Below are 19,862 nucleotides of genomic sequence, written 5' to 3' on the forward strand. Positions count from 1 at the left end.
CGCCGAAAAACCCTCGGCCAGGATCGGCCAGGATCGGCCAGGATCGTCGCTGATATTCCTAGATGATATAATCGAGAGACAACAAATCCCGCATAGCAGGGGGTACAATCGTCTATCGAACTCGTCGCGTTGCGTGGCGTCGCGCCGGCAGGTGAGGATCCACCGTGGAGTGGAGCCCGGGGGCGCCGAATGGGGTGGCTTTCGCCGGGGGTAGAAGATTGCGCCGCCCCCGGGGCCGGCCAATGGGAGCCGCTCGCGCGCAGCCGGCCGGCCAATCGGCGCGTCGATCGCTCCCGCTCCTCTCTCTCTCTCTTTCTCTCTCACTCTCTGCTACTCTCCGCGGCGCGAAAAAAACAGGGCGAAGAGAAGAGGAAGAGAGAGCACGCCGCCACCATCGCCGACCTCGCTACCAACGAAACGGCAGCGGCTCTCGCATCTGCATCGGCATCGGCATCGGCGCCAAGCGATCGGTAGCGGGAGAGGCGTCGCAGTGCAATCACGACCGCGTTACCTTTATCGTCGTCCGGAATTTTCGGACGCGCGAACCGCGTCGAGCCGGTTTCGCCGGATCAAAATCGTCGGTGTTGCGAAAAGAAAAGAAAAACTGTGAGAAAAACGATCTTGGATACTCGAACCTTGGATTTCCGTGGACCTTGCAGTGTGCGCCGGTGTGTTCTGTGTTTCTTGTTGTGTGAGACGGATCGTGTCTGTTTTTTGGCGAGGGAGAACACAACAGAGCGTTCCCCGATCCGGTGGACAGCGTCGGGACGTCGGCCGGTTCTCATGCGGCGCGATAAGGATTCGTGAATGGAAAGTCGCGCTCGTGAACATGAATGAAACACGGCCGATCAAGCAACCGTCGGGTGGCGCCGATCGTTCGAGCAACGGATGCTTACTTTGGTCGCGAGCCGTTCATCCGGCCGAGTCGTAGACACGACGCACCGGCTCGGAACCGCGATCGAATCGTTTCCGCGGCCGGATCGATAGCCGCCGCACACCGTCGGGAACGTTCGCCGCGGCCGCGGGCTGCTCTCCTCCGTCGGACGGTCGTCGGGGAAGCACCTCGAAGGAAGGACCAGCCGGTCCTCGGTCCTCGGGGAAGGGCCGCGGATACGATCCCGGCCCGCGAAAGATGCGTCTGGACTGAGTGTCATGAGGAATCCGCAGAGAATGTCTGACAGTTTGGATCAACTGTCATCGCCGAACAGCGACTGCAACAGCCAGATGGGCGCCGTCCATCGGAACCCGTCCGCCGAACAGTACAACAATAGCTCGTCGATGCAGGGTCTCTCTTTGGCGCATCACTCCCATCCGCAGAACCTGACGTCCGCGGCCAACGGCAGCCCGCAGTATCCGCAGGTGTTGTCCAGTTGCAACAACGGCAACGGGAACGTCGGGAACATCGGAGCACTGTCCCTGGGAACCTCCACCAGCAACTTCACGCCCGAGCAGATCTCTTGCATGTGCGAAGCACTGTCCCAGAGCAAGGACATCGATAAGCTCACGAGGTAAGGCGATTCGTTACCGGACTGCGGATCTTGTGCGCTTAGGACAAACATTGGTAGATCGTTCTCGAAACGGTGAGAAGAGAGTTTAGAGAATTTCGAGACATTATGTCGCGTTATTTGCGGCTCGTTGGAATCGGTGAGAAATCAAATTAAACGTTTCCGTAGCTCCTACATCTTGCAATTAACACTAAATAGGTTTAGTTTGTACATTTTTTTCCTATACACGCGCAATTAGTGGCGCATTGGTAGGCCAAGCAGTGATATTAATTGGCATGTACTACTGCTTCACAAAAGTGAGAACACCGAATTTACTTGGAATTTGTAAAGTTTTTATTATAAAACTTATATTTTTTTCGGACATATGCCAAAACTGCGCCACTAATTGCGCGTGTATGGGAAGAAACTGTAAAACACTTTTCATACAATAAACTCGCTTGCATTGCTTTGCAACAATAAAAATGAAAAAATACCACTTATTTGCATAAATTTGTTTTGATTAATTTTGTGAATAAAATTGGTGATAAGCACAAATTCTAGTGATTTAGAGCAGCGTTATTACGCTCTCCGCAGTCTTGGCGTAAAAAAAAAACAGGAGCGCCATCGCGCTCTTTTTTTGGCACAACATAAGAAGAGCGCGATAGCGCTCCTCAGCAGTCAAACGGTTAACACTAAACCTACCAAGCAGTAACATTAACTGGCATGTGCCGCTTCACAAAAGTCAGAAGACCGAATTTATTTGGAATTTGTAAAGTTTTTATTATAAAACTTGCTCCAATAATATAACTTATTCAAGCGTTTTCCACGAAAGAGTCTCGGAACTTTGCAGAACTGCAAAATAAGAAAGCGGTCACTTTGACTTTAACACTAAGGTTTAGCGTTAACGCGGACAGTTTTCATTTTCCATAGAAATCCGCGGTCAGTTCGTTGCTCCAGCGTCGATCGGACACGTCGCGGACGGGCCTGTCGCGTTTTCCAAAGGTAAATCGCGATCGTTCGAGTGCGTATTTCGCACGCATACGTCGCGTCGACGGAACGTCGATTTTCCAACGCGACTTCGCGGAAAATCTGTACGCGCCGGATTTTCTGATTTTATGGATCCGAAGCGAATTCGTTGTTCAGATCTGTTCTTTCGCCGTCGATGTTTGATCGGCGAAGCAAATCGTAAGGCGAAACGGAGCTTCGCGTCGGTAATCGTGCTGAAGTTTGCTGAATTTTTTTTATGCAGCACGATGCTTCTCGATTCGAATTTCTTCGGTGGATCACGAGTAGACCGCGGATTTTATGCGTTTGTGAGAAAAACGGTGACACGGAACACAAAATGAGAAGACCGCGCTAAAAAATGAAAGACTAAAAGAATACAGCGTGATATTTTTTAAATAATTGAAACTATTATCGCGAGAGATACATTCTTACCGAATTCTTATCTCTTGAAATCTCACGACGATGGAAACCTTTATTTTGCACGAAGATCCGCAGTCCAATTACGAGAATAGGAATTTGCAAGAGTTCACGTTCTGGCATAAATTCAAACAATTCCGCATAGAATAGCCCCGAATGTTGGAAACTCCGAAAACCGAGTGCCACCGATGACTTCCGAATGCTCGAAATGCAACCTCTATCGCGAAAACGAACAGCCTTTCGGTTTCGATTTAATATGGCACGAATACGGGTTTACGGTGAAAAATACTTCGCTGTCGCAATATTTGCAGCCATTCGTCGTCCATTTTCGATGAAATTACTTCTAATTGGCGGCTAATATTTGGGCAAACAAGTATCGTATCGTCCGGTTCGCAGCTTCGACAACAGCTCCAAAACAATGTTCCAGTTTACGTTCGTCGATGAAATAAACGCATCTCGATTCCCATCGATTCGCGAACCGAGAAAATTGAAAACAATGCAGGCAGTTCATATTGTTACTCGTTGTTTTCCCCTTGAACCGCATCACCGTCGGGAATAGGTGCAAGAGTGCGAGCACATCCGTCGATGTTTAGAAGTCGCTGCTTACTCAGGATCGTTTTTCTCTTCGATCAAACGCGATGACGTTTAGCGTATCGATGCTCGAGCGTACGCTCTAGTTTTGATTTATGCCAAAATTATTTTTCATTCGACCAAGCAGTCGAATATCTTCGATCGCCGTTGTGCATTACCCAGCGTAAATAAACACGGATCGTGATACGAATTAGAACACGTTTCGTTTTCGGATTACAATCGTTCACGTATTTACTTGTTCGCAGAAAACACTCGCCGTTTATCATTTCGATCTACGCAGCTTCAAATTTTACGTAGAACGTCGAGCTTGAGAACAATAACGTCCACTGTTCGCGAAATGTTCGTAAAATCGCGCGCGTTGGAGTCAACGATCAACTTTTCGAGTCATTCGACGATACTTTTGCGTAACGTTGGATCAACTAGACTGCGGATTTCATGAACTTATGGCAAAAACGAGTAGCTGACATATAAAATGATGGAGATATGAGAAAGAATTTAATAACATTTATGTAGAATTAGTAGCAATTTATCAAAATTATTAAGTAAAATAATGTATTCTTACTTAATTTCTGTTTCCTACGATTGTCTCGTAAGATTTGCATTTTGCGCGAAGATTCGCAGTCCAGCGATCGCTTGCAACATTTAATTGAACTATTACAAATCTAACCCTGTCGTTTCGAGTGCCTCAACCGAAAGTACGCGGGGTTGAATTACCAGAAAAAGAAAGGAGTCGCGAGCCAAGGAGGGCCCGGGACCTCGAGGACCTCGTCGACGCGAAAGGATCTGATTTAGCGAAAGTTGCGATCGCAGAAAATTGATAGGAGTGATTTCGATCAGGTTTCTCTGGTCGCTGCCAGAGGACGAGGTGTTACGGGGTGGCGAGAGCGTGCTGGTGGCGAGGGCGGCGGTGGCCTTCCACCGAGGCGCCTGCCGCGAGCTCTACTCGATCCTCGAGAGCAATCGTTTCTCGCCTCGCCGGCATGAAGAGCTCCAGAAGATGTGGTTCAACTCGCACTATCGCGAGGCAGAGAAGATCCGCGGACGACCGCTGGGCGCCGTGGACAAGTACCGGCTGAGGAAGAAGTATCCGCTGCCGAAGACGATCTGGGACGGCGAGGAGGTCGTCTACTGCTTCAAGGAACGCTCGAGGCAGGCGCTGAAGCAATTCTACTTGAGCAACAGGTACCCGAACAAGAACGAGAAGAAGAATCTCGCGGACAAGATCGGCCTGACGATGACCCAGGTGTCGAATTGGTTCAAGAACCGGCGGCAGAGGGACCGTACCCCGCAGACGAGAACGTGAGTTCGATTATTGCATCACTTCTTTCTTTGATTTGCGAAGTTTTCGGTCGAGTCAATAAATAACTTCCGTTCTTTTATCAGACGTTTATTTTATTTTCTTGTTTCTTTTTTTATTTATTTATTTTATTATTTTATTTATTTCGAACTCTTATCTACTCGCCGAAAGCAAAAATTTATTCGTGACTTATAGTGGGTAAACATTAACCCTTTGCACTCGAAGCTCTGTCTTAACTGTAAATCTAAAATCATTTTTCTAACTTACAGTATTCTCATTTTATACTCATTTTATATATTATATATATTTAAATCTAACCTTTGCTGATAGAAAAATTACCTTAGAACATGACATAACAAATTTTTAGTGGTGCCTCAGAGTCACCACCCGAGTGCAAAGAGTTAACAATAGATTCTAGCTAGCCGCGTCGGAAGTTATTTATGACTCGAATAAGCTCTAATAATTCTCTCTTACACTCGATCGCTTACGCAGTCTCTCACACTCGATCACAATCCGTTATATACGAAGATACTTTTACAATAATCAAGGAAGATGCGTTCGCTTTATCCGCCGGCACGAGAGTGAGCAATGACAACTGTTATAGACAGACGATACAACCAATGTACAGATGTCGCTATGACGATACATTAACGTTACGTGGCGCGCGATTGGTACTTGTTTCTAATTTCCATATTCCAACATTCTTTCGCCTAATTTAGAACGTCGCGCGCTCTCGAGACACTCGGACAGCTTTCGAGAGGATTTCAACGCCAAATCCGGCACACTTGCGGAACACATGAAACCGTGTTCCAACTTATTTCGATTGCCCCCGAAGACAGAAGCTGCGCACTTCAGCGCGGCGCGATCTTGGCCATTGATTTCTTGACTTGTTTTATTTCCAGCAGAAAAGATATTCGCGAGATTAACTTTCTCACGTATACGAAAGTATTCGATCACTGGTACAACTTTGCCTATGCGACATTTATTCGAATAAATGAAAGGAAAATTACTCCTTTACGAGTATATGAAAAGACTTTCGATTCAGTATAAAACGTTGTTTACGTAATTAAAAAAATATTTTTAAAAAAAACATGGCATTTTCATGTCACATATGATGGAGAAAAAGCAAAAGAGCAATACCGCGTATCCAGTTAAGTAATGATATATTGGCTTGGCAACTAAGTAATTGCCGATTTGTTCAATGAAATAAACAATTTTTTTTACTTGGAACGAAGTTTAATCTGTATTGTATTTTCCATTTTGTTCGATGACCTTTTGCCATCTCCCCGACAACTTGAAAATTCCACGCTCGTAGAAAGACTGATCCTTTTCGGCCAAAAACTGAGTTAAGTGAGATTTTACAGCGTCATCATCGTTAAAAGTTTTACCACGAAGGGAGTTGTCCAGGGATCGAAATAAGTGGTAATCCGATGGCGCGAGATCAGGGCTATATGGTGGGTGTAACATCAATTCCCAACCAATATCCATCAATTTTTGCCGAGTGGACAAAGACGTGTGCGGCCTAGCAATGTCCTGCTGGAAAATGACACCTTTACGATTGACCAATTCTGGTCGCTTTTCCTTGACCGCTGCATTCAATTTGTCCAGTAGCTAACATTCACGGATAATAGAAAATAACAATAATAATATATTATATTATATTAATAATATTATATTTATATTAATAATAATATTATTATTATAATTATAATATTAATATTATTATATTAATAATATTATATAATAATATATTATATTATATTTTATAATATAATATTATTATTATTATATTATATAATAATATATATTATATTATATTTTATAATATAACATTTACGAATATCATAAAAATGGGAGTGAGAGACATCTATAACTGAAATCGGCAATTACTTAGTTGCCAACCCAATATATTTTATTCTAAGTATGTACACATGCTATTTAGTATCCTTTAAATCCGTTTATATAACTGCGACAGACTGCTTTGATCCAAACAACTGAAACGAAAAACTCACCGCACACGAAATAACTGCCGAGGAGCGACGATGCCTTTGGGCACCAAGAAGAACTATGACCGTTGAATGCCAATGACAAGTATTCGAACGTCTGATAAGTTTAAGTTGAAAAGTTATAAAAATAAATTCTGTTTAAATTTTTATTACTAGTTTTTACCTTTATTGTTTAACAGTATGTTTCAAGAAGATCGATCTTTTGAAAATTATTATTTATTTATGATGGACGTCAATTTTATATCTCTATTCTACACTATTTTATGATTTGTTTATATTATTTGTTCGTATTTTTCGTCATTGCAACTTATGCGACCGAATCCGCTTTGTCCACGGTCGTGTACGAGACGCGTGCAAATATAATTCGTTACCTTAATTTGTTAATGCATCTGAAGAAATTTGTAAAAATCGAATGCATTTTAGATCCATTCGCCTAGATTTTCCCCGCTTGCAATGATGCGGTATAGGAAAAAGTCAAGCAACCAAAATGCGTACCAATTTTACGAATTCCTTCGGATGCGTTAACAAATGAAGATAACAAATTATATCTACACGTGTCGGCCGTGTAAAACTTGAATGCCGGTGAAAAGAAATAAAGAAAGAGGCGAGAAAGAGAAAGGAGCGCGTGAAATTCGTTTCGAAAGCAAGTCAAAGGATAACGTTAAGGGCCACTTTTGTCCGCTTGGCGACACGAAAAGCGCGATAAACGATTGACCAAACAACCGGCCGTTATCAAACGGTTTACAAATATCGGTGCTCTAATCACGAACGCGCGACGAGTTCTAGCCTTACGCACACCTTGCGCGATTATCGCGAGGGGGGTCGAGAGGGGCGTCAGGAATTCGATAAGCTGTTCGTTGCGTCGCTTCTCGTCTCGTGTCGCCTCGTCGCGCCTCGACGCGCTTCGTCGCGCCTCGTCTCATCTCGTCGCGATTCGGTAATCGTTCCGGGTAAAGAACGACGGGAGAGGAAAGACGGCCGCTGGAAAACCCGATCGGACGTTCACGGCTACACCCTGCACGGCGAAATTCGACTCGTTCGAGCCCGGGCCCCGGGGCGGCCCTCGAGGGTCCACCGATTTTCGTGCCCCCCGTTTCGCTTCGCCGCAAGGACGATCGTCGCGCGGGCTTGTAGAGAATGATTTACCGCCTCCGAAGTGGCCGCGACCGTACCCGCTGTGACCGGCGAGAAAGGACGCACGGGTCCGGTACACATGTCGAAACACTTGTTGCTCGATGGAAAACTCGAGACGAGGACCCCCTGTCGGCACACGTGCCCTCCATGCACCGAGTGCGTCGCCCGGGTCGCTTCGTGCACTTACAGACCTGCATCGCTCGGGAATCCCGTAGATTATCGCAGAATTCGCTTCTCCCGCGTGCGCGTCTCTCAGTCTAACGACGGTTCCACAGTCGTTTCTGCATCCTTTTTAACCCTCGCTGCACCGCGTCCGAGTTTCCTCGGTCCCAGAGCTCGGGACCTGCTTCGCCGTTTCACCCTCGATGCCGTCTGCCGTTCCTTTATGTTCGAGCAACGACTGCGAATACAGAGGCAAATGTAGCAAATGTAATTACAGTCAATTCTGCCTAATCGACCCTCGGTTTGTACACAAAAATTGGCAATTTACGAAGAGGATGAATTATTATTTGAAGATCGAGGGAGGGACGTTTATTCGACTATATGGTTTTATTTGAACATTGAGTCCCAATAAATTCTTTTATTTTTGGATTTTAGAGTTTATCGATAAAATTCAAAATCTAAATTTCCATTAAAATACCGATACAATAAACTTCGTTTATTCGACTATATGGTTTTATTTGAACATTGAGTCCCAATAAATTTTATATTTTTGGATTTTAGAGTTTATCGATAAAATTCAAAATCTAAATTTCCATTAAAATACCGATACAATAAATTTCGTGAATTCGACTATATGGTTTTATTTGAACATTGAGTCCCAATAAATTTTATATTTTTGGATTTTATAGTTTATCGATAAAATTCAAAATCTAAATTTCCATTAAAATAACGATACAATAAACTTAATTTCCTATATTACAGAATATAATCCTATATATTATTGACAATCGGTAACTACAAAAAGTATCTTCTCTTCCCAAATTGTCCATTTTTGTGTGCAAACCGAGGGTCAATTAGGGAGAATTTGCTGTAGTATGTAAAGAAAAGTACAACCAGATAATATTAACACTATGCTGTCTGGTGGCATGCAAAAATTATCTGTTGTATGCCGGTGGTACCACTTTGGTGACATTTTAAAAAACTGAAATAACATTTGAACTATATTTCTTGGGTGTTAAAAGGCAACAAACTAACTATAGCATTGTGCTTATTTAACTAAGAATTAAGTACGAGAATTCTTGGATGAAATATCTTAATTTTAGAAATTGATATTACCGCCATCTTCGAAAATTTTTTTAAATCTAAAATTTCCAAGCTATTATGCCGACGTCAAACAAAAGAATCATATATAAGATCTGCGGACGGCATAGTGTTAATAATAATAGGAATAACAACAAAAAATCTTTGATCAGAAATACCTTAATTTTAGAAATTTATACTACCGCCATCTTCGAAAATTTTTTTAAATCTAAAATTTCCAAGCTATTATGCCGACGTCAAACAAAAGAATCATATCTAAAATCTGCGGACGGCATAGTGTTAATAATAATAGGAACAATAACAAAATCTTAAATCAAAATGTTTGTGCACGCGAAGTCGTGGGTCGGTCTGGACCCGATCGCGGAGCTTCGCGCGAGTGTCCAACCGTCGGTACTGCGGTGATCGACCGACGGCCTGCGAATCGCGCAGGAAATTATCTCGTTGGAAACGCCGGGTCTCTCGTTGCTTCGACGGTGGATTCATCCGATACGCCTGTTTGGTAATCGCAACGCTTCGCGCGACCACCGGCGCGTGCAAGCTTATTCGCAAATCTTCTTCGTACCGTGGACGTGGGTGGAGCGAGTTGGTTCGGCAAGAAAGACCGGAGAAGAGAAAGAACGAAGCGTTGTTATGGCTACGACGAGCCTCGGTCACGGACCACCGTGGACCTCGCCCGCTGACGCGACGGACCGACTAAAACATATCGAGTCTTTAACCCCTAACCGGATAGACGATGTACCCCAATTTCTGTTCTCAATCGTTATCCGATTTTCCAGCTGGCAGGAGCGGGAGTAGTTTACCATTCTTTTCGAACTTTGCGTGGAAGAGTGACTTCGATTTGCTCGTTGATCTTTCGGTGATAGGACGAGGTGTCGGAAACGCACGAAATTCTAATTGAAGCGTGTTAAGTTATATTGTGGTTCTGGTTATGTCGAGGTTATGTCAAAGTTATTTATAACCTCGACACGTCGAGAGCCGCGTGTGATATAATAAATACGGTCGACACTAATTTTTGACCAATTTTAAAAATACATTTTCGTTGTATTGGATTGGCAACTAAGTAATTGCCGATTTGTTCAATGAAATAAAAATTTTTTTTACTTGGAACGAAGTTTAATCTGCAATGTATTTTCCATTTTGTTCGATGACCTTTTGCCATCTCTCCGACAACTTGAAAATTCCACGCTCGTAGAAAGTCTGATCCTTTTCGGCCAAAAACTGAGTTAAGTGAGATTTTACAGCGTCATCATCGTTAAAAGTTTTACCACGAAGGGAGTTGTCCAGGGATCGAAATAAGTGGTAATCCGATGGCGCGAGATCAGTGCTATATGGTGGATGTAACATCAATTCCCAACCAATATCCATCAATTTTTGCCGAGTGGACAAAGACGTGTGCATTGTCCTGGTGGAAAATGACACCTTTACGATTGACCAATTCTGGTCGCTTTTCCTTGACCGCTGCATTCAATTTGTCCAGTAGCTAACATTCACGGATAATAGAAAATAACAATAATAATATATTATATTATATTAATAATATTACATTTATATTAATAATAATATTATTATTATAATTATTATATTATTATTATTATTAATAATATTATATAATAATATATTATATTATATTTTATAATATAACATTTACGGATATCATAAAAATGGGAGTGAGAGACATCTATAACTGAAATCGGTAATTACTTAGTTTCCAACCCAATAATATATTCGAACAAACTGATTATGACCACGATGTCTCGGATGCGAAAGAATTCTAATGTCTAGACACTGCGGATTTGGTGCATTTTTGACAAAAACGACGAGATCAAATACACAAAAGTGTAAAGAAATTGAAAGAATTAAAGAATATTTTTATATTAACCGATTAAAATGATCGAAAGAGGAAACTTCGGCTTCTTTTTATTAACTCGGACAATTTTTATTTTCCATAAAAATCCGCAGTCTACCGATGTCATCCACTATATGATCAATGTTCTCCTTTTTGTTTCTGTTTAATTAATTAATGTTTTCTTATATTTATGAGAATTTTTGTGTTCTATTCGATTTTAACACTTCCACGACCGCGCTAGAGACCTCGAAAGTTTTCATAAAATAAAGATATTTTATTCTATTGAACAAAAATTGCTAAGCAAACTTATATGGCATCAATTACTTCTTCAGCATTCGTACCTCGTGCAAATCTTAATAAAATTAAGCAATCAGTTTTAATTTTTCATCAATCATCCATTCGGTCGTCAATCGACTGAATTTAAAACGAGGAGATCTCCCCATTCGGTTGGTTAAGTGTTAAGATAGAATTTATTGCATTATTGGTGTGATAGTTTATAAAACATTGACCAAGATGCATTCTTAGTTTATCTGGACATGTATCACAGAAATAGGTCGTCTCGTGTCTTCCCTCTGGTTTGTTTCGACTGGAACAAACTTTGCAATCTTTCTTTGTGCCAGTAACAATTACATGCGGTTTCCCGTTTAGACGAATTTCGTCGGAGTTGGTCGTCGAACTTGAACTGGCTGTTCGTTTCTCTGTCTTTTTACATGTTCGTAGAGAATGTACGAATCGATTAAACAAATTTCCAGTCTCCGGAAAAATAATTTGCGCCACCGCTTCAGGGACTTTCTCATAAAACAGTACGTTGGATAATGTTCGAGATAACGAAATTTAACATAAACACCGACTGTCGCCTCTCGCTCGCCATTCGTCCTGCCGCGCGAAATGCCGTGACGACCGAGAGTCGCCTCTCGTCCGCTAAGGGTTAACCCCTTAACTTGTACGCTCGTGTTAATTCGAGCGCGCTAAACAGGCCAAACTGTGCACACTCGAGATAATTCGAGCGGCGTTGTATTTTATGCTGCTGTAATTTTCCACACTCGAATATAATCGAGAATTGAACATAACAATGTGAAAGCAAAGAAAAAATATCGTTTTACTGATATTTATCATTTACATGGGATTGTAAGCTATAACACTTATTTATTCAAGAATAAAATATAGCCTTTTCCCATGGAACAAAAAAGCGCAGTATATCAAAATTCTCCACCAAAAGAAAAGTTGAATTAGGGGCGGTAACAAATGGAAACCTTTTATTTTTGTATTTTTTTAATCTTTTTGCTAAGAAAATGTTCTAAATTGTGTTTTTTTTTTCTACATTAAAAAAAAATTGACTTCTTTGGCCGGTTTTTTTCAAAAAAACTGTGCGTTAAGGGGTGAATATGATATAACGCAAACTAACGAAAAATAAATCGGACTCCAAAGGGTTAAGACAGCGTCGCTGCCGTTTCTCTAATCGCGAAGCACCTTTGGCGAAGGGTGGCCCCCAAGAGAATGTTCCAGAATCGCCTGGAAACGCTTCGAGATTTCTCGGATATTCGTTTCTGGAAGGAATGGCTGCGAGAATGTTCCTTTTCGGAGGCGTACGAACCCAACGCGCAACGTATGTACCTACATCCTAACTTTCTCCCTGGCCCCTCCCGCCCGCCCTTAACGTCCACCCTCTTGCAAAGGCTCTAGGAAAAGGAAACGCGACGCCCCATTACCGTTTTATGACGCAGCTTCGGTTACGTCTCCCGTTTCACCATTGAGCTGTTCGCACTACCAATAGTTTACTACATAAAGGCCACGACCGGCCCTCCGCCGTACTCGCGATTTATCTCGAGGTGCTCTCTCCTCCTCCTCCTCCTCCCGCCCTCTTCTTCCTCGCTAGTTTTCTTTTGTTCTACACCTTCGTAATTTTTCTCTCGCGCTCCCTTTCGTGTGCAGCGGGCACACTGTCCGATCGGTTCGCGAATTCACGGGTGTCGCCTTGACCCTCGAACGATAAGATTCGAATCATTTGTTCTTCTTCTGGTGCCGGACGCGCGAGCTCGTTGCCTTCGTTACGGTGACAGTCGCCCTCGAAGGTGGAAGTCCCAGGCTGTTGTTACTAGATCACGGATCTTTATGCATTTATGACAAAAATTACTGCGTAAAATTTTCAACAGTGAAAAGATTAGAAAGATTCGTGAATACCGATGAGTTATTTTCTAATTATTAGAATCATTAACGAAAGAAAGAAAGTTCTATGCAGCTCCCGTATCTTGCAAAGTGATGTACAACATTTTTGGATATGTCAAATAGTATTTATGTATTATTATATTATTATTCATATAATAATAAATAATTTATAATAATATAATATATATTAATAATATATTAATTATATATATGTATATATATATATATATATATATATATATATATATATATAAATTATAAGAATTGGGAGGTATTATCCCATTCCTTGCAAATTATTAAAATTATTAACCCATCGGAGACTCTGAGGCGGCGCTAAAAATTGCTACACAATTTTTCAAAAGAATTTTCACCTTACTCGAGTTTGTATTCGAGAAATTTAAAAAAAGAAACAGAAGTCTTCCATAAGCCAACAGGTTCGATCTCCCATGCATCCGATTGAAACGATGATTATGAGCGTACGATCATACGAAAATATTGTAGATCGATACAAATGCCTTCATTTTAGAATTGAAATAGCTTCGAGATCAAACGGTTAAACAGAGAAACGAATCTCGGCGCTGTACCAACTTTTGCCATTTTTGTTCGCAAGTTGAGAGGAACAATTCGAAAGAATTTACCGTGCTTCGATCGTATCGAATTTGCTGAGATCGTTGCGGCCCGCGATCGAGGGTTGGCCGCCGTACGAACTCGACGATCGGTCGCGATTTATTTCGCGACGAGGCGACAGAACCGTCGCTGCCCCCGTCGCTGGAATCTAGACCTTGAGGCGCGACCATAAAACCGGGCGTCCCATGCTCACGAAAGAAGGTCGAAGGAGAAAAGGTTCGGTGGAAGTAGCGTGAACGAGCCACGGTCAGGGGCGGAGCTGGTTGCACATGGCCACCATGTATGCACGTATGCGTGTGCGTAAAGATACAGCCGTGGCGAGGGGGCTCGGAGCAGAAAAAAAACGAAAGAGGGAGAATAAGAGAGAGAGAGAGAGAGAGAGAGAGAGAGAGAGACAGAGAGAGAGAGAGAGAGAGAGAGACAGACAGACAGACAGACAGAGAGAGAGAGAGAGAGAGAGAGAGAGAGAGAGAGAGAGAGAGAGAGAGAGAGAGAGAGAGAGAGAGAGAATAGAGAAACAGGCGCGCGTGCAAACGACCGAGACGTTTGTTTCCTTCGGGGTCGGAACAATGTGTGAATAAAGAGAGACCTCGTACGTTGGGACCTTTTTCGTTGGTCGGACGGCAAGAAAATTCCTGGAAGAAAGACGGAAGGAGGCCGCGCGAACGCGCGACCCGATAATTGTTCGGTCGACGTTAGGCCAAGGGTCATAGGTTTCTTTTTTTTTTTCGAACGCCGGTAAGACAATGTGAAACCTCGCACATGTTTCTCGCTCGGAACCGTTTCCCTGACTTTTCCAGAAGAGGTCAAAGGGAAACGAAGATTTACGACCGGTTCCCGGGCAATTTTTCTCGAAACCGCGGTCCTCGAATCGCCGGAAAGTTATGCTCGTTTGCACCCTCGGGCGCGCGACACGCTCGTTGCAATTATCGTACGCCGATTTCCGTGTACCGGGCAACCGCGTGTGTGCGTGTCCCCCTGTTACGTCGAATGGCAGTCGTCGTTCGCGCAGTTTCGACGGTCGGCCCTGTGAAACGCAACGCTCAGATTGCCGGATTGCCCATTCTCCTGCATCTTCACCTGTCGTTGCGACGCGACATCCTCGAATTAGATCGTTCGCGCGTCCTCGCGAGGGAGCCTTTGACATAACCGAGCTCGCGGGGCGGATGCTCGCGTCGACAGAATTTCGACGGAAATTCGTCGATTCTTCGCTCTATCGTCGGTCGTCGGGACAATGATATTGTTGCGAATTACACCATTTTTCTCTCGCGTCGCGGCATTTTATTTACAATAAAGAATATTAACTATAACACAATTCGATACAATAACAATTCAGATGTTTCAGAAGTGGGATGTTGATCGCTCGACGGTCCGATCTCGACTCTTCGATTGTCCGTTGGTAACACACTTTTTTTTCGTGGCAACCCCTATCTTCTATTATTCTTTAACACGTTGACTGCCACGCGTATTTACAACAAAATCTCCTACAGGCCACCCGTGCCGCTATAGGAAGCGTGCGCTGTTAATTCATATCTGTTTCTGTTCCTGCATGAACAGTTGGAATCTTTGCCGAGTACCGAATGGTATAACTTAAAATCTCTGCCCTTATTTTTTTTCAATAATGAAAAGAGATCGGATTGCCCGAAAGGAGAAGCATAAATAAAATTACATCGTCAGATTCTGATTTGGATACTGATAAATATAATCTTAGTGATAATGAATGTTATGAAGATACTATTGACGAGATTTTACGAGAGAATTGGTCATGGAAGAAGAAAGAAATGTTGATGATACCGAGGAAGCTACAGTTCAAATAAAAGATACGAAATGGACCGATCAGAGGCACGAGCATATCTGAAAAAACAAACACCTTTTTGTCCAAGCTGTCCTGATCAACCTCAACTTTGCAGAGAATGTTTGAATGTTATACACTGCGAATAATTTTTTTAATAAACCATTTTTATAAGAATTCGATAGTTTCATTACCTCCTGTAGAATATTTGTCGAAATATTTTCGGAAATCCTTTGTAAGTAGTCAAATCAGCGTCACCCGAATTACGGGTGACGTGGCCTGATGAGAACTTTTGCTGTCACCCGAATACGGGTGACGCGGCAGTCAACGTGTTAAGGAGTTGTTCACAACAGGGCAGTTTCACATTACAGCGACTTGATTTGGACAAGTCGCCGTAACAATATTTTCGGCTTCGCAGGGAAATGCTGCCGCTAAACTGTCAGAGCAGCGCGAACAACGCGATCGGCAGCACGACGAGCAACGGCGGAAGCATACAATCGTTGCAGAGCATCAATTCGGACAGCCCGAACCTGGCGATGTCGCCGTTGTCGACGATGGGCATGTCGCCGGTTGGCATGAACCCGTGCAGCCCGATGGGCATGAGCCCGATGGGGCCGCATCATCACGGATACGCGACGCCTGTTACCCCGTCCTCGGTGCACACCACCCACCCCCACAACGGCGGCCTCAGCCCCATGAACGACGTCAAGGCGCTCTGCTACGGACGCGGCGTCTACGACACCGGTGAGTCTTTTCCTTCCTTTTCATACGAAACATCGTGTCGAGACAGAGATAAAGACGAGAGAAATTACGGGTCATCCCCGTCCGGAGAACTCTTTCACCGTTCCGTAATCGGTCGGACCAAATTTCTTCCAGTCTTTAACGCTGGAACCGCCGAACTCTAAACGCGGTTAAAACATGTTGTTTCATAACAATGCCAAGACTGAATTTATGTGAACTTCGTAAGATGTATTAGGTCTACCGGAAAGTTCTGTCCGTTTTTGAATTGAAATATAACACAATTTTCATACATTTAATAATATTTATTGTAGAATATACTTTCCATCGTTACTTATGTCTTCTTGCCAGCGTGATGGCAACTTGTGAATGCCATTTTTTAAAAATGATTTATTTTTAGAGGCGAAGAACTCAACTAGTGCTTGGTTGACATCGGCTTCAGTTTTGAATTTTTTTCCTGTAAAAAGTTTTGCAAAGAGAGAAACAAGTGATAATCGGAGGGTGCTAGGTCTGGGGAGTATGGTGGATGCGACAGAATTTCCCGGTCTAGCTCTGCGATTTTCTGACGAGTCGCCAAAGCAACATGTGGTCTGGCATTATCATCGGTAGCCATGTTTTCGCAATCGCGTCTCGCTTAATAATGACATGAGACATCTTTGTTTCAGTTTATTTAGGAGAGTACATGTGTGTAAATGCAATGATAAAGAGAGATAGTCATACATATCTCAAATCAACATGTGCATATGGATTGAAATTTGAAGTGACACTATCGGACAGAACTTTCCGGTAGACCTAATATATTACGATTAGATTGCGGATTTTATGCGTTCATGACGAAAAATATCGAAATATTCAAATATCAAATTTGAGGATATTGTCAGATTATTCTTAACTTGCTGTAACTATTAACCCTTTTAGTGTCGGTGGTCGATATATCGGCCCTCGCTGCACTGGCGAAAAGTGCCAGAGCCGATATATCAGCCCGCACCTTGTAGCGTTATAAATAAATAAATACGTTATAAATAGTCTAATTTCATTGCGAGAGAAAAATTAGCGTCACCGCTTTGTTCTCTATTTTATCCTTAATACACCGCTTTTTCAATTATGTAAATATTGCTTTTCGTTTGGTTTTCATGAGCCTCTTTCGAAATCCTATTAAAATCGTAAAATTCGGCCGCTTATCCTTCGCGCAAGCGCCTCTTTTCCGCCCGGCACTAAAAAGGGTTAAAATAAAGTTGACAAAGTTAATGATAAAGTTAACAATTTTTTATTACTAATATTTACTTATTCGCTTAACATTATAACATACGCTACGTACATAATAAACGAAAAACGCAGGAAAAATAAAATAAAATATTGTAAAAGTTAAAAATTCAAAAATTGCTGCTGTAGAATGGAATTCGGCAAAGCGAGGGACTTATTTTTGTAACGACGTAAACACCTTCGCGCAGGTTCGAGCTCGAAATATTCTAAACATCTTGAAATTTCAGAATATATTTTTGTTTTCGCTAAAATTACAATTTTAACCGGTTAACAATTTTTATTTCGCATAAAAATCCTCGGTCTAGTTATAATCGTATACTTCGACAAAGTCGAAGTGCACCTAACAATGTCTCCCAGAAATATTTTTGTAATATATATTTTGTTTATATATATTATTATGTATTATATATATATATATATTATATAATATAATTATAAAATATAATATATATATTTATGTAATATAACTGTTAAAGAAAAAATCAGAAACCTCGGGTCTTTAACGACCCGCGTTGTTCCAGGCAAAGACGTCGAACAGACTTCGGTCTACTACTCGAGTCACTCGAGCATGCACCACCAGTACTACCAGCAGTCGCATCATCAGATGATGTCGACCTCCCACCACCATCATCACCACCACCATCACCAACAGGGCATGCCGACCGGCTACGAACTGATGCTGCCGCCGCCCCAACACTCGATGTGACCGACGGACGATGAGTCCGACCGAAACCACCCCGAAGACGCGAACCGTCAGACCGACAACAACGCTTTCGGCCGGGTGCATGCGTACGCCTGACTCGACGTCTTCGCCACGGAGCCATCGTCGCTCTTCGATCATCGGCAGACGGCCATATTCTTCCCGGCGGCTTGACGAGCTACAACAGCAGTCCCGAGAGAAGATCGCGCGAGTGACTTGGAACATTGACGAGTTACGTGCATAAGCAGACTAAGTTGTTTCTGTCGGTGATCGACGAAGTGATTCCGAAAGGACACGGCTCGCGCCATTGGAAGTGTTAACGGAAGAGAGGCTGCCTGTTTCGAAGCGATTGCTACCATACCACGTGCGAACGACCACGGCTATAACGATCGGTCGAGCCATTGCTGAGCAGTTTCGGTCGCCAATAAAGAGGCGAGCGCGTCCGTAAACGATTTGGGAGGAGTCTGCCGTGAAGCAGAACTGGTTTCGATCAGCAACCATGCGCGATAGCTCGGCCCATTCGGGAAGAGAGGCGTCGACGATGGAGGACGTTGGAGCGTCTTCCACCCCGTTTGAAGATGCCCGAGGAGATTCCGACCGTGCCGAAGCGTCCATCGAGCCCCCGAACGATTCCCGTTCCGACCAAAAAGAACGCGTTCCCGTTGCGAAAGAAGCTCCATCGCTCGCCGCTACGATTCTGGCACGCGCTCGCCTAAACTGTACATACAAAATAGAATAACCACGTTCGAATCCAACTGTGAAATATATTTTTGACTGTGGGTCTGCGTGCGTTCCCGAGCGACGCGATCTCCCGTTGCGTATCCTAAATAGAAATGAAAGATCTCTCGCGCTAACGACACTGCTTTCACGGAAATTAATTGTAAAGTTGTGACGACGAGCATTAGATATGTATAGAAATAAAACATGGATGCGTGAATTATATATCTGTGGTATTTATTTTTCCCACCGTAATGTCGGATAATCGAGAATTCGTGAGCTCGAAATTATTTCATTTCAGGAGATTCGATTTGGGATTTGTTCGATCGCGTACGTGCATGCGAACAGTCGGCGATACTGGCGCATCTTGTGGCGATATCGGAAAGCTTCTTTCTACCTCCGCACTGCGCCGGTTGGGGTAGCGGCGAAACGCTGAAACAGTTAGCCAAATTACCGACAGTCTATTTCGGCTAACGGTTTCAGCGTTTTGGCCACTACCCGATCGGCGCTGTACGGAGGTAGAAAGGAGCTTTCTGATATCGCCATAAGAGGCGTCCCTATCGCCAATTGTTCGCATGCACACACACACATGTATACGATCGAACAAATTCAAATTGAATCTCTCGATTGAAATAAATAAAACACAGAAATGTATTTCACGCATTCATGATATTCGTATTGAATAAAATGTACTTCTTCACTGCGACTTGATATAGTAGCAACATTCTTAAACAATTTTTCAAGTGAACCATAAATATAATTTGCTTTTTATGGTACATGTATATTTTGTTCATGGAATATCACGTATCGAGAAGA

The 19,862-nt window shown here is 43.0% G+C and overlaps 1 protein-coding gene across 1 annotated transcript; it reads left to right on the forward strand.

Annotated features, from left to right (window-relative positions):
• The first annotated feature begins 476 nt into the window (after positions 1-476).
• Six4 (homeobox protein six4) lies at positions 477-19,271 on the forward strand. The gene is made up of 4 exons (XM_033473061.2): positions 477-1,508; positions 4,335-4,796; positions 16,047-16,372; positions 18,151-19,271. The coding sequence occupies exons 1-4, from the start codon at positions 1,153-1,155 to the stop codon at positions 18,333-18,335; spliced, it is 1,329 nt and encodes a 442-aa protein (XP_033328952.1). The 5' UTR covers positions 477-1,152; the 3' UTR covers positions 18,336-19,271.
• The last annotated feature ends 591 nt before the right edge of the window (positions 19,272-19,862 follow it).

Source organism: Megalopta genalis, chromosome 7 (genome assembly GCF_051020955.1).
Source record: "Megalopta genalis isolate 19385.01 chromosome 7, iyMegGena1_principal, whole genome shotgun sequence".
In the NCBI taxonomy this organism is placed as follows: domain Eukaryota; kingdom Metazoa; phylum Arthropoda; class Insecta; order Hymenoptera; family Halictidae; genus Megalopta; species Megalopta genalis.